The sequence below is a fragment of the Centruroides sculpturatus genome, unplaced genomic scaffold (assembly GCF_000671375.1).
Source record: "Centruroides sculpturatus isolate CEXI.00-Female unplaced genomic scaffold, Cexi_2.0 scaffold171, whole genome shotgun sequence".
In the NCBI taxonomy this organism is placed as follows: domain Eukaryota; kingdom Metazoa; phylum Arthropoda; class Arachnida; order Scorpiones; family Buthidae; genus Centruroides; species Centruroides sculpturatus.
Genome location: NW_019384470.1, coordinates 70,271 through 86,616, shown reverse-complemented (window position 1 = coordinate 86,616; position 16,346 = coordinate 70,271). Strand labels below are relative to the sequence as shown.

General features: G+C 30.7%; 2 protein-coding genes across 2 annotated transcripts; one reads left to right on the top strand and one right to left on the bottom strand.

Annotated features, from left to right (window-relative positions):
* Positions 1 to 201: 201 nt before the first annotated feature.
* On the bottom strand, positions 202 to 1,179 carry LOC111621139. Its single transcript, XM_023363208.1, has 2 exons — positions 1,092 to 1,179; positions 202 to 1,015 (listed from the first exon to the last, which is right to left on the bottom strand). Exon 2 carries the CDS (start codon positions 1,006 to 1,008, stop codon positions 424 to 426), a length of 585 nt encoding a protein of 194 aa, XP_023218976.1. The 5' UTR covers positions 1,009 to 1,015; positions 1,092 to 1,179; the 3' UTR covers positions 202 to 423.
* Positions 1,180 to 8,886: 7,707 nt separating this feature from the next.
* LOC111621124 (astacin-like metalloprotease toxin 5) lies at positions 8,887 to 10,043 on the top strand. The gene is made up of 6 exons (XM_023363195.1): positions 8,887 to 8,950; positions 9,022 to 9,098; positions 9,207 to 9,292; positions 9,370 to 9,480; positions 9,547 to 9,722; positions 9,808 to 10,043. The coding sequence occupies exons 1-6, from the start codon at positions 8,887 to 8,889 to the stop codon at positions 10,041 to 10,043; spliced, it is 750 nt and encodes a 249-aa protein (XP_023218963.1).
* The last annotated feature ends 6,303 nt before the right edge of the window (positions 10,044 to 16,346 follow it).

Sequence of the window (16,346 nt, the reverse complement as noted above, 5' to 3'; positions counted from 1 at the left end):
TACTTCCGATTTAAATTTTAATTCATTCAAATATATTGTATTTAAAAGTTATAGTTAACAAAACTAAAAAGTTTCTTTCAATTGGAAAAAAGGGAAAACCTCTAGACAATAATTTGCAAAAGTAATAATAATTCAGGTATTTAAAAATCGATTTTATTAAAATTTAAAACGAATTTCAGAATACAAAAAATATTTATACACTTCAAATAAGCATTTATAAGATCTTTGTTCACCGAAATATAAACACATTCTGAATAAGAAAGAACGAGGAAGAATAGTTTTAAATACTGGTAAATACATATTTTAAAAAATGAACTTTGTTAAAATATTGCTTTTAAAAGCACAGACCAAAAAAAGTCTAATTTTGTCATATTTAAATTAATTCACATTCAAAGTAAAACCTTGGACGATTTTCACACGACGCTAATCGTCACTGTAGTTATCTAAGGATAAAGAACCAAGTACGAAATCATCATCGTCGTCGTCAGCGTAAAGATCCGTTTCACTTAAGAAATTATTTAACAGACATTTATTTAGTCCAACGAAATCGTAACTCTTCTCAGATGTTGAAAAGACAGTTTCAGATGGATCATCCCTTACTTCGAAAGAAACAGCATTCCTACTTTCAGTGGATTGAGATGTAGTATAATGCACATTTGGCACGATTTCCCTGGAATGTCCGAGTCTATATGGTATACCTACGGAAGAAGTTTCATGTTCAGGGATCAGTGGAGAAGTCTCTTGCTTCTCTTTGCTAGTTTCATTGTCGTTAGATGATCGATGAAACTCCCCTAGAATAAACCAGCTAGTGAACGCTATAGCAAGAAGTCCGTGAAGAGCACAGAACGATATTCTTAGTCGACTGTCAAAACTAGTTTTCCCATTTTCATAAACCGGTGGGCTACGTGCCAGAGAAGTTGCCAGTCCACCAAACATTCCCCACAAGTAACCATGCAATAAAATTATAACAAACATCTTACATTCACTTATTTTCCACGTGCAAGCCATAATTTACCTTGAAAAAAAAAGTTAGGATGGCTTTATAACAAATAAACAAATGTATATTTGAGTATAATCTAGAATTAATTTACCTTTAAAAGTGTCGAATGAGCACTGTAATCGAGTTTCGTTTTTCTGTAACAATACTTTTTTGTTCTGTCGAATTCTTTTATGCAGCGCTCTATTTGCATAAAATATCGAGGAATAAGAAAATATTATTAGAAAATGATAAAAAATATTCGTACTCGCCGCGACTTTTTAATATATTGAATAATATAAATGTATTAAGTAAAATCTGATTTGATAATTTTATGTAATTTTTGTAAATTTAAATTCTGCAACATCCAACAAAATATCCGTTACTGTTTATTCTATAAGGCTACACTAGAATACTGCTGTAACGCAAATAAATTATGAAATTTTTCTGTCTGAAAACATACATTACAATTTAAATACGTTAATAATATAAAAGCCTTCGTTTACCTGTACGTGGATTTCATTTAACTCCTGCTATTTTTCTTTAATCCAGATGAAATTTTGGTTATGTTCTTATGTTCCTACAGAAAGTATAGGCTATTTAATTTGCGGAAATATTATCCCTTAGTTATAAAAAAAGTAAAGGTTTTATCGATTTCAGCTCAGTGACCATTTTAATTCTAATAATTTGCATTTAAGGCTGAAGTAAATTTTAAGATTTGGCTATTTCTACGATTTATTTGAACGTGTGTAGCGACAATTATTATGACTTTATCCCGCGATTAAAGCAAGCAGGTAAAATCAAATTCAAAGTTAAAGAATTGTTCGTATGATTGCGTTTTATCCGATTTATTTCAATGCAGATCTCACTAGTGCCGAGTGGGTAATAAAACTAAAAACAGTTAGTACCAGGCTAACAGATTAGTCTCGTGGAGTTTTTCAGGTCGTCTTCAAGTGTATAACATATAAAAAGGGGCCAGTTTTTTCATTCAGAGTTCTCTCAGAAGACACCCCTTCTTATCCCTTTTCGTCAGATAGATGTCCACGCAAGGCAAACACTTGGATAAGCGTTCAGACACCAGAGATAGTAAATCATTTCTGGAAGGTCCCCTTATCACGGACAGAAACTCACATCGAGGGGTCCAACTTTTTCAATTAAACACTAAAATATTTCAAACTTTTAGCATTAAACAATACAAAAACATTTATTTTTTTAATATAATCTACTAACTGCTGTAATTTTTGTTTAATTTGAGTTTTATAAGTTTTAAATTGCGTAAAATATCGTATTATTTTCTCACGATTCTCTTATCCATTAATACTTTGCGTCGTTTCTCTTTATAATGTCCATAAGTTGCTCTATTGATTCGATTTCTATTTGAATGTTCAAGATTACGCTTTCTCCTAATTTTTCAAGTAATTCTAATTCAACATGTTTTATCTGTTACGAATTATAACATCAATCAATATAATAAGCATTGTATATTTGTTAATTTATGTATTGATTCATCACGCAAACAGGTATTAGAAATGAGATTGACATTACTATTTTTGTTATAAAATAAACCCGCTTTTAATTTATTGGTAACTTAATGAGTTTTGTAGCTATTTGGGATGTTTCTTACGCGAACTTCTGAATAACATTTTTTTTTCCATGCCAAATACTGTATTTTAATACAGTGTATCAGGCCATGTGACTCGTCAAAGTTACTTTGTAACACCAGCAGAGCAAGCATCCGCAGGAAGTGGAACTTAGAGCAGCATATTTTAAGATGGAACTTGATCTCGTTGTTCCCGAAAATATATTCGGATATCTAGATCAAGATCACCAACAGAAATATATTTATTCTGTTGATGATCTCACAGTAGATTTTTCATTTGTTGTTTCATATGACATGCTTGGATACTCTTCGATATCACTTAAATTTCGTCATATTTTTGACTCTCAAACTAAAAATATTATGAGGACACACAGTTAAATTCTCAATTTTCAAACTAAATATACTTTCCTATTCTTTATCTTTATATAATTTTCTATATTTTATATAATAGTATTTGTTTACAGAATTCAGATGAAACATATGAAGGAACAACAAGATGAATTAACCGCACCCAGTTATACAAAAGCATTTCATCTTCTAACCAGTCTCTCCTTTATTTTTGCCATAAAAGTAGGATAAATGGAATTTGAGGCATTTTCTTTACTGGAGTGTCGTTGATGGAATCAAGATCTTGACTACCATCTTTTGGTTCAAACTTACTATCTCCAATTCGAGTTTATCTATCAATAATTACTCTTTGGATGATTAGCTCTTGATTTATAAACTCGATTGCCACTTCTCCACTTTCAATATTCGACAATATTTATAGTGTTCCCATGAACCTTAGAATACAAAGTGTTATCTGACTCTAGGCAATATGAAGAGGTAGAATTAGAATTCTATCTCTTCATTTACTGCATTACATTTTACATTACATTACAGTATACAGTGCAGAATTTCAACATGATTTTCATGTATTTTAACCCGAGGTTTACTTTTAACAGCATAGTCAGGATCAGACGTAGATGGATAATAGAAAAAATAATTTTTTTCTCCTATAGTAATACCTATTCTGGCACTCTTCCTTAGAAGGTTAAGGAGTGTTTCCTTAANAATTTGAGTTTTATAAGTTTTAAATTGCGTAAAATATCGTATTATTTTCTCACGATTCTCTTATCCATTAATACTTTGCGTCGTTTCTCTTTATAATGTCCATAAGTTGCTCTATTGATTCGATTTCTATTTGAATGTTCAAGATTACGCTTTCTCCTAATTTTTCAAGTAATTCTAATTCAACATGTTTTATCTGTTACGAATTATAACATCAATCAATATAATAAGCATTGTATATTTGTTAATTTATGTATTGATTCATCACGCAAACAGGTATTAGAAATGAGATTGACATTACTATTTTTGTTATAAAATAAACCCGCTTTTAATTTATTGGTAACTTAATGAGTTTTGTAGCTATTTGGGATGTTTCTTACGCGAACTTCTGAATAACATTTTTTTTTCCATGCCAAATACTGTATTTTAATACAGTGTATCAGGCCATGTGACTCGTCAAAGTTACTTTGTAACACCAGCAGAGCAAGCATCCGCAGGAAGTGGAACTTAGAGCAGCATATTTTAAGATGGAACTTGATCTCGTTGTTCCCGAAAATATATTCGGATATCTAGATCAAGATCACCAACAGAAATATATTTTTTCTGTTGATGATCTCACAGTAGATTTTTCATTTGTTGTTTCATATGACATGCTTGGATACTCTTCGATATTACTTAAATTTCGTCATATTTTTGACTCTCAAACTAAAAATATTATGAGGACACACAGTTAAATTCTCAATTTTCAAAACTAAATATAATTTCCTATTCTTTATATGATTTTCTAAGATAAGTATTTGTTTACAGAATTCAGATGAAACATATGAAGGAACAACAAGATGAATTAACCGCACCCAGTTATACAAAAGCATTTCATCTTCTAACCAGTCTCTCCTTTATTTTTGCCATAAAAGTAGGATAAATGGAATTTGAGGCATTTTCTTTACTGGAGTGTCGTTGATGGAATCAAGATCTTGACTACCATCTTTTGGTTCAAACTTACTATCTCCAATTCGAGTTTATCTATCAATAATTACTCTTTGGATGATTAGCTCTTGATTTATAAACTCGATTGCCACTTCTCCACTTTCAATATTCGACAATATTTATAGTGTTCCCATGAACCTTAGAATACAAAGTGTTATCTGACTCTAGGCAATATGAAGAGGTAGAATTAGAATTCTATATCTTCATTTACTGCATTACATTTTACATTACATTACAGTATACAGTGCAGAATTTCAACATGATTTTCATGTATTTTAACCCGAGGTTTACTTTTAACAGCATAGTCAGGATCAGACGTAGATGGATAATAGAAAAAATAATTTTTTTCTCCTATAGTAATACCTATTCTGGCACTCTTCCTTAGAAGGTTAAGGAGTGTTTCCTTAATATAAATATAATTTTATGGACGTTAAATAATAAATGGTTTTTAGTAGGTCCGCTGCTCGTTTAAACTCAACGGTTTGTACAATATCCGCTATTGGTCTAGATTCGACTAATACTGTCGCTACACGAGTCGGTGATGACGTTTTACCAAATTATAGGAGTTTTTTTAGCAACCCACATAACCCACATGAATAGTTGTTGCTTGATTTCGTTATATCACGACGACAATTGATGACAGTTATAACCAGCTTTCGCTATATCAGATCTCACATTTGATAGTAATCTGTTGGCTGGTAGCACTTGCATTATAAGAAGTTCTTACACAACTGGCATAACGCGTTTGGCAATGGTGATGAAAATAAAATAATTAAAAGTGATTGATTAAATTGTCTAAATCAACATCTTGAACGAATTTTTGTGGACCAAAACAATGTCGGCGGTCAACACGTCTCCACGTTGTTTCTGAGTTTCTTGTCAAAGCATTTTCAGGGGTTTGCGATATACATCTGTATTCATTGTTGTAATTCGCTTCATAAACTAATAGCAACACTCTCTTACGGTCCCAAAAGACTGTAGCCAAAAGACTGTAGCTTTATTATTATTTTATTATGAATGTGTCTCTTTAATCCGATCAATTCAATTAGGTAGACTATCGATACAGCTTTCAGGTTAGATACTCTACCGAAGTCTACCGAACTGAATTGATCGGATTAAAGAGACACATTCATAAAGAAATAACAGCTTCCATAAGTGATATTTAGAAGAATATTGGATACAAATGGATAGAGGAAACAGGTTGGTTATTCTTACGAAGTAAATAGAAATATTGGAACATGACATAAACTATTTTAAGTGTAACAATTTTTAAATACAATAGTTTTATGTCAGTTCTACAGTTCTTCAATACTACAGGCGAAGAATTTGTCATGTTACTAATTGTGTTTTTTAACAATTTGTAGTATTTAACTGAATTTGTAGTATTGAACCGAAATGCATATGTCAAAACAATAAAAGAAGTATCTAACCTGAAAGCTGTATCGATAGTCTACCGAACTGAATTGATCGGATTAAAGAGACACATTCATAACGAAATAACAGCTACCATAAGTGATATTTAGACTGTAGCTTATTGTTTAACAATGTTGGTTTAAGCTTCTTCGGTTTGTTTGGCAATGTCGTATGCATTTACTGCTTTGATTGCTCCTTTGTTTGCGTGCTCTCAAAGTGAACCCATGTTTTGTCACCTGTTATGATGATGTTGTCCAGAAAGGCACTTCCACCTGCGTTTCACCGTTACATGAACCCCATTTGCTTCATTCTGCGATTTTCTGTGAAATATTTGGAAACGCTCATGGCAGAAAACTTGTGATAACCTACAGTTGTAGTCACAATCTCATAGCGTAATATTCACCCAATTGTGGGAAAATTACAAGATATTTTCAAAGTTGTGAAGAAGCAACGCTCACAAATCACTTTGTACAGTTGACACAAGATCATCAGTCACAACAGACTGTGTTTCTTGTTTACATTTATCATTTACATGTCTTCACCTCTCTCGATAATTCTCTCAGATAACTTTTACCTATGAATTCTTCCGTACATGGCACTCATCCTCCTATAGATTTCGGTGTCATTGTGTCCTATAACTTGCAAGTAGTGAATTACAACTTGAGCCAGATATTCGGCAGGAACTTCGAATACACTAGCTAATATTTTCTGCTTCATGTAGATCACGCATTAAACACTAAACAACAGGCGACAGCTTATTTCTGCACGTCCTGCAGTCAACCATGTTTGCAAAATACATAAGCTCTTCGAAAACCAGCCAATAGGAGGTTGATTTCCGAACAGCTTGTGAATTATTAAATTAATAATAACAAACTATGGCATACACAATTTTATTTATTTCGAAAACATTTTAAAAAAAATTTTATTATTTATTTTAATAAATTAGCAAAAGATGGTAATTTTCAAGGTAGTGGTGAGTGTTAGAAAAATTGTAAATGTATAATAACAAGTAAAATTTTTGTTAAGTTCAACTTCTTATGAGATTTGATACACGATATAACACTTTTGTATCTCACCATGTCCTCGATCTTTAACCACGGAAATTTAACAGCCTTAATGTCACTTATTCAGAAGTCACCATGCTAACTTTTATTTCTTAATCTTTACCTCAACTGAGACATTAAATGAAATAGATGACAAATACACGCACACACATGTACTCACCCATACACACACGAAACTTTTTCCGGACTTTCACTGTTCTCGATTGATGATGTCTCAAAACATGGATCTATGCAATTCACAGAACGCTTGCAACGAATAGTACAAGTAGTAATAATTGTCAACAAAATAGATATCTTTCTTTCTTTCTTCGTTATCAGACGCTATCACAGATAAAATCTTATGAACTTCCCTGTTCAAAGTTGATTTTCTCTTCAATTGTTTAACTTTTTAACAAATACTAAATACTAAATTATAATTATTTATTATTCACATACGTTCTTCGCCAACATTCTTAAATAAATAGTAGTATTACCTGTATTCTTACTCATGGTTATGATAGTGCCACTTACCCTGTTTATATTTTAATTATCATAGCAGTGTGGGGAAAAATAATTGTTAAATAGGTATGTTCTAAATTGTCAATTGTAATTGTTGTTAGTTTCTCTGCGAATTTGTCTCTATAACGAATTTGTTAATATTCCACATACCTATATATTTTTACGTATGGCTGATTAGAGTCTTGTGTACCGAAATGCATACCAGTAATAAAGTTGCATTCTGATGATAGAAGTGTCATTTTAATGTTACCAGTAGCAGTGTGTTAAGTCTGTACTATCTATACTATTGTATTTAAATTATTAGTTTTAACAATTTTCGAGTCAAAAAGCTCTTTTATGAAAAACAACTCTAATCTGCTCAATACGGCATTGCTTTTACAGTACCTGTAATACGTTTTCTGGATGTATCCTTACCCATGGAGTCTCTTTTTCTCTTATCTTATAAAATACGGCTGGTTTTGGGATTGCAAGATTGGAGATTGAGATATTTGCAAGACTCTAGTCTCCTACATCTTGGACGACATACTACAATTTGGGTCAATTTAAATATAATTTTGGCTACATTTACTTTTTATAAAATCTATAAGATTCTCACTGGATATGTGCTGTTTACCTGCAGTTTATTTAAATTAATATATTAATTATTAATTAACGAATATAGACTTCTGTATACGAAGTCGTATTCCGTTTTCTTAATCGGTTACGTGGTATTTGGTATATTGTATAGAAATATGTTAATTTCAAATAATTCGAAACTCGATAATACGAAGTCGCGATTATTTCGTCTCTTCAATTTCGAACCAACAACGATTTCCTGTATATCTTTTCGTGTTATCTTGATCTGTAATCTGTATTCGTAAAAGTAAACCGAAAGATCACGCCAAATAATACACATTATCTCTTTCTATCTCTCCAAACTCTTGACTTTTATCCACTTAAATTTAATAGTATTAATACACAAAAGTTTTTTAAACTTGGTAACACATTCGTGTCTTCCACACATACACATCAACACACACTAACATCCCCACATACAGAAAATATTTTTTTCTTTTATTTCTCGACATTTCAAGGCCTTGTGAATCCAAAAATATGAAAATTTAGGAGATAATTTTTTGACCGATCGGTGTACTTTTTTTCTCTTTCACATGACAGCTGGAAAAACATCTAAATGCTTATTCTGCACTTATTTGATATAAACAAATATTTTATTTTTGTAAACAAAACTGCATCAGTGTACATAGTATTTTATTTATAATACAGCTCATTACGTCCATTTCGAGCTGTAATATTTAAAAATGATTTGTTTAGCGATCTTCCTCTTGGCTTTTTCTAACATTCCAAATCAGGAACATTATGAAGGTAAGGTTATTCAACCCATAATCATTGTTAGTATTTTACACAATACATTAATTAATTTGCAAAATTATAAGTAAATTCAGAAGACGCAGATCTACTTATGCAAAATCCCGATCTTTTTGGTGGCGATATCATTGGTGATTTCGATCATGTAAGTAATAATAGAAATCGATAGAATAATGTAAATTAAATAGTTGTGGTGTAAATGTAAAATAATCTTTGTTACTCCAAATTACTCGTTGTAATTAAACATTTTCAGACGAGGGGTGCAGTTATAAATAATTATGAATTGTGGCCAGGAGGATTCATACCATACGAAATTGAAAGAGGATTGTGTAAAAATTCGTTACCAATTGTTTTAAAATCTTTGAAATATATATCTTTTAATGTCTCATTTTAAAATTTTTAGTACTTCACAGAAGACTTAAACGATTATTAAAAGTAGCCATGATGAATTTCGAACTGTATACTTGTGTTCGATTTGTAGAAAGAACCAACGAAGAAAATTACGTAAAAATTTTCAAAGATCCTGGGTAAGTTTAGCAAAAATCTCAACAAAATATAAACAAACTTATTATAATTAATTTATATACTTTTAGCTGTTATTCGACAGTGGGTCGAAATAAAGGAAAACAAATGTTATCACTGGCAAAAGGTTGCTGGAATCTTGGAACCATAGTTCATGAGTTGAATCATGCTGTTGGCTTCTACCACGAGCAGAATCGACCTGACAGAGATGAATACATAAAAGTATTTTGGGAGAATATAGAACCAGGTAAGAGAATCTCAATTTCAGCAATTATTTGCAAAATATATGAATTAAAATTTGTGTTTAATACATTATTATAATCTACTTGTAGATATGGAATCTCAGTTCGTTAAGTTTACGCCAAATGAAATGAAAATATTTAATGGATTTGATTATAATTCTGTTATGCTCTATGGAGAAAGATTTTTTTCAAAGGACGGGCGCAGCAAAACTATGGTAGCATCAAGACAGGGCATGAGACTCATTGACGTCAGCAGGAAACCAGGGTTGAGCAAAAGTGATATATATCGTATAAATACTTTATATAACTGTAGTAATTATAAGTAAAACTAATTTATATAAATACTACTCTGCAGTTTTCCAAAATATATATTTATCTTTGTTTATATTTCATATTTTATGATTATCAAACATTATTTTATGCTGTGATTTCTTTAAATCATTTATTTACTATGTATATTGATAAAAGTTTAATGATTTCGTATAAAGTATATTTAAATTTTAAAAAAGTCTTTAAAATCAAAATGTTTATGTATTAAAATTTCGCTTTATAAAAAGCGTGGCTCAAAAGTCGGTTTACCATTTGTTTTGCAAACAATTTAGTTTTAATTCTTGTATACTTTATAAGCAATAAAGTATTTAAGCAAGACAGAAATTTATCTTTGCACTCGAATTTCCTATTTCTAACCATTCTACTATATTATAGCATTTGATTTATATTTACAAAGGTTATCGTGCGTAAGAGTTTATCACACAGAGTTTGCCCAATCGAAAACATTTAAAAAATTTTTTAAATTGCGTACAAACTATAAAATTTTATAAATGTGTTAGATTAGATATTGAATGTGATAAACCCTTACTAGGATAATCTTTTTAGTTATATAAAATCAAATACAATAATTTTAAACTCGAAAAACACTGTCTTGTGTTTTTTGTTGTCACTTTGTCGACGGTAGACATCACACAATGGTTGTTCTATAAACTTTCATTTAATCGAAATGAAAAAATGAGTCTTGGGATGGTGAAGATAAAGATGAAAGACGAAGATAACCCCTGCAGAAAAAATATTTATTTTTTTTTAGAAGTAAACCCTTTTCCTCGAGGCTTCTTAGACTTGCTGACTATATTCAAACATCAATTTCGACTTCTAAGATGAGTCATTTCCTCAATTTTTTAAAATTATCCATTCTGCAAAAGAAAGAAACGAGTATTATGAAAATAGTACTTCTATTCATCAATTTAGACAATATTCGTATTGTTTTAATTTAATATGAATTAAGTAAGATATATATAAATTTCTAATGTAAAAATAATTCAAATAATCCAGAAACGAGTTGATTAACTTTCCCGGCAACATTAAAAACAGCGTGTGTAGCGCCAGTTACTTTATCATAAAAAACCTAACCAGTGTATCTATTCGCATAAACAGCATAGCAGAGATTTAACTTCATTTGAAGCATTAAAAGACTTACATGAAAAAATAATAATTTTTTGAGTTTATTCTTTAATTCTTTTTACAGTGCAACTCAGAAGTAACAGTAAAAAACTGGCTAGAAGATTTAATTAAATCTTCAGAAAAAAAATTATTATTTTTTATGCAAGTATTTTAATAATTCAAATATGAAAAACCTTTATATATTCTTATTAATTATGAGATAGCGAAAAGCTTTATATTGGTTGTGGAGATTAGTCATACAAAAAAATTGTAAATGCTAATAACAACCAATCGTCACTACATCCGACCGTACTCGACATACAACACACGATCCCCTCTAGCTGCCCACCTCTTCGACCTTCAACAACCACCAAAACTTAAAAGCATAAATCCCCGTGATACAGAAACTTCCCTGCAAAATTTCAGAAATTTTTGATAAAAAGCACGGTAGTTTCAAAGATGGTGAACAAAACCTTGCTCTGTTCCATACACGAACATTCATATATACAAAAAAGAACCCGTTATTTCTGTGGGTCTAGGCAATTTAAAGTTAAAAGTTTGGATCTATGACTGAACCTCATGATATTCACGCTTCTGTGTTTCAGAACAAACGAATTTCCTCGGACAGTTGAATATATAACTTATTAATTTTAAAAATGATAAAAATCTAATACAGTAGAGCGTCGATTTTCCGAATCAATTGGGGACTGGGGTTGTCCGGATAACTGATATTTCGGATAACTGATTTACGTACGAAAAAATTTTTATCCGTTGCGTGTCGCTTCGCGTTGAATTTTCGTCGATGTTAAGCCTAACAAAGACTATTGTATCGTTAAAAATTATTTTTTTATTTTGTACAAACAAAATAAATATATTTAAAAATATAAAAATAATAAAAAATTATACTTGAGAAGTTAATTTAGTATCAAAAACGTAAAATATTTGAGTAGCCCAAGACATAGCCAAAGATTGAAGCGCCACAGCACTGGCGAAAATTTAAATTTGCCGACTGGAATTCATTCGGATGATTGACTTTCGGAAAATCGACGCTCTACTGTATTCTCTTATTTTGTGATAATCATCTAGTATAAAGACGAGAAAAACTGAAAAAAGAATAGAGTTTTCTTATGTAAATTAAAAAGGAAGTTGAAAGTGGTTTACTACACGCATATAGTAAACCAATTTACCTGACTAATCTCGCAATGTTTACATTAGCAATAATGTAAACACGATAATGCATATTCATTAAGCATTGATATTGCATTAATTATATTCTCAGTTGTTCCTGAATCACTTATTAAAGGTTTCACTTCAATTTATGTATTTATTTTGACGTTCCTGCTCTGTTATATATAACAGAGGGAAAGTATGGCAATCGTGCAAAAAACGACACTCGAAGAATATCCATTTTTGGAGTCAAAACATCGAGAAATGCAAAAAATTCGAAGTTTGTTTGCGAATTCTTAAATGTTATTGATTAAAGGTCGAAAGTATGGGTAGATAATGGTGTTGATGACGATTTTACTTGTTATTAGCAACTACAATTTTATATGAAACACATCTGTATCCTGAAAATAAAAATTTTTGCCATTTTATAAAAATTACAAAAAGTGTCTAATGATAAAATGTCATAACAGATAGCGTCATATACGCCGTTTTAACAGTTGCTGGATAAAGTTAAGCAACTCGTTTCCGAATTTTTGTTTTATTATTGTAAATAATACACTGCATCTTCCAGAAATAAAATGCCACGTTTAAAGCATTATAACATCATACTTCAGCATCGATGTTTAATCTATTGACCAATAAATAAAACCTGCACTGAGCTAATTAATTTTCAATTATATCTAGTGAAAATATGGCAGGAAATTAATAATACCTGTCACCCATCATTATTAATTCATATCGTGGCATTTTTAGAGATTATGACTTTATATAACAAGCACTTTTATTCAGAGCATCATTTTGCTTCGTGAAGCGAAGATACAAATAAATATGAACCCAAATTTACAAGAAGGAACGTGTATGAACTGTTTCCTCAGTCCTTGTTGGACGATTGCCCTCATATTTGGGATAGATCCGTTTGAATCTTGCAATTGCCATAACAAAATTAGAGTATGTAAAAATTCAAAATTCAAGAATATATACGTTCGAATAATCGAATTTTGTTTATGGCAACGAACAATTCTTCTTATTTTGGAAACAATACCGGGTTTAGACGAATATTCAATTTGCATCGGAGAATTTGATATACTGAAAACTCATTCCACATTGTTCAAATTGTTATATTCTTCTCTATTTATCAGTTATTGTATTGTTTTCGGATACATGAGAAGAACCAAAGTGGTATTGATACGGGCGTTAAAGAACGAGAATTTTCGTAGCAAAATGAAGAATAATTACAACTTATTGAAAAGAATTGTACTGCTTGCATCTATAATTATAACAGTAGTAATTGTTTCTGTTATTCTTGTAATTTTTGTTATTTATCCTTACATAGAGAAAAAACAGAAATTTCGTGGGGAAGCTGTGTTCTGTAGTATCCAAAGTTGCATAGGTATAAGTTATCTTATAGGGGGACTCGGTTTTACTTTTTTAATATTGGCTTTGATATGCATCATCGATCATCAAGAGTTCGAACAATTATCTCAAGAACTGATTTTAATTAAAAGAATCGGTTCAGATTTACAGAATAAGCTAAACGAATTAATGTTGCATCACGAAGAGCTTTGGCTTTTCATACAACAATTCAATACCAAGTACAATTTAGTATGTGTAATTATCTATTTTGTTGTCCTTTGGGGTACAAGTTTTTTTTGCTACGCATTTTTATTTTTGGAATTTCATTATTACGTTAAATATTTAATATTTTTACTTATGATAACATTCACGTGTATTTGCCTAATAGCTGGATGTCTGCTGTGCTCGCTCGCATTTATGGTAGTTATATTCTACATACACCATTGACATGTTTTTCATTTTATTCTTATACTGTATTTTCTGTTGCAGATGGAAAATACGTTTCAAGACGTCAGAATATTCGCAGGATGTGATATTGGACTGAAAAGAAAGCTAAAGGTATGTGTTTCGTACTGTATATTCATTTAATAAATAATTATTTTATATTTTATATTCGTATTTTCAGCTTTTAGATTTTATGAAAAGATTTGGAAAAGTCTCCCTGTCTGTTTCAATAGGCGGATTTTTAGTTGTAGATAAGAGAATTGTTTTCAAGGTTGCATTACTTTTTTTTAATATTCTCTTAAACAGATTTGACAATGATTTTGCTTTATATTTTCTCCGGTTTCTTAAAACTGAAAATCGTTTCAAATAAGAAAGAAAACTGTGAGCAGATTTATAAATTCAATTAAACGAAGACAAATGAAACCTTTAATAATATCTATTGAAGTGCAGTTATTTGTCGGGCAATACTGCACTTCTACAACATGGTTTCCGGTTTCGGTTTAACATAAGTTTTTGTCATTGCTTTGAAACTTTAGCCTTTAGGATTCTTTGTCCTTTTTTTGTAGTATAATCTTCGTATTTAATAATGTTTATTTAAATATATTTAAGTAGGTGTTATACTTAATCATTTGTAAAAATGGCGAACGAAATACGGCGGTATTTCGGTACTCAAACTGCTTTCAACTCAAACAATTCGGTATTTGAACACAAATTACAGAAAAACAAGTCAGCAACGAGTTGCTTAACTTTCCCTGCTAGGTTTGATGGCGCCATCATGATACTTATATTAAAAACTTTTTTATAGTTTTAACTATTATATAATGGCGAAATGCTTAATTTTGATGCTAGGGATAGGATTTATAAAAGAAATATTGTAAATGCTAATAATGAGGAATCAAACATCATTAATTCCTGCTCTACTGCAAATATGGCATACGACCGTTTATCTTCCCAGTCACTAAGCTTTTAATTTAATTATCAAAATTTAACAGCATTAATTCTTATAATACACTAAGCTTCCTGCATAATTTTAGAAACTTTCGACCTAAAGTTACTAAGTTTCAATTTCTGTGAACAAAAACCCGTCCTATTACACACACACTCACATCTATACACATAAAAAAATCCGAATTATTTTTTCACTTCACTACGTTTCAATGCCCTCTGAGTCCAAAAACATAAAAATCTTATGGTGTTAAAGGACCTTAACGATCCGACAGGGTAAACGTGTAGCTAGACGGAAAGTAACGGTGTCCTGTCTTCTCACAATTGTAGTTGTAATCAGAAAAATAAACATACATGAGTTAAACAAAAAGAAAACTATAAATAAGATTAAAAATCATATTCGTTCAATAAAAGACAATTATGCAAATTATGCGGCAGCGAAACATTGTAATTCAACAGGATGCGAAATAAATATAAACAGTGTAAAAGTAAAGAAAAAAAAAGAAAAATAATTACAAAAAACAATTGTACGAACACATCCATATAGCTACACAAAAAGACAGAATAAATAACAACACAGGGAGAGAAATACACAATCATGGAACTGAATCATCGATAGGGGGATGGAGGTAAAGTATAAAACGAGAAATCAGGTCTATTGGTAAGTCTATTGGTATATGTTTAAACCAATCTTTTGTAATTTATTTACTATTGAACACAAGACTGTGTTATTATTAAAACACTTGACGTTTATCCACTTTATTCAGTCGAATAAAGTAGATAAACGCCAAGTGTTTTAATAATAACACAGTCTTGTGTTCAATAGTAAATAAATACGAAAACACGGTTTCATAAAACGAATCAACTTTTGTAATTTAATTGTTTATTTATATTGTTTTTAAAAACAGGAGTGTGGTTGCATTTGTAATATTATTAAAAATATTGGATTTATGAATGTATTTAAAAATCCAGAAATTGTAAGTTTAAAATTACTTTATTGTTGGGAATTTATGTATTTTAAATAAGTTTATAACATTTAGGTATTGAATTTTTTAGATATTAGAGAGGTTGAGGCGCACGTTTAAAACGTGTAAACGTGTACGTGTGACGTTCGGCGCCGCTTTCCCGTAAGCCTAAAAGTTTGACGATGGTGTTTGGAATGTCGAGCGTGATTCCACCGACTATCCAAACACCATTGTCAAACTTTTAGGCTTACGGGAAAGCGGCGCCGAACGTCACACGTACACGTTTACACGTTTAAAACGTGCGCCTCAACCTCTCTATTA

Bases quoted from the DNA above. Each gene is read 5' to 3' on its own strand.
- LOC111621139 (XM_023363208.1), bottom strand. From the start codon at position 1,008: ATGGCTTGCACGTGGAAAATAAGTGAATGTAAGATGTTTGTTATAATT.
- LOC111621124 (XM_023363195.1), top strand. From the start codon at position 8,887: ATGATTTGTTTAGCGATCTTCCTCTTGGCTTTTTCTAACATTCCAAAT. The intron at 9,099-9,206 runs GTAAGTAATAAT...AAACATTTTCAG, and splicing joins TCATTGGTGATTTCGATCAT to ACGAGGGGTGCAGTTATAAA. The intron at 9,481-9,546 runs GTAAGTTTAGCA...ATATACTTTTAG, and splicing joins AAAATTTTCAAAGATCCTGG to CTGTTATTCGACAGTGGGTC.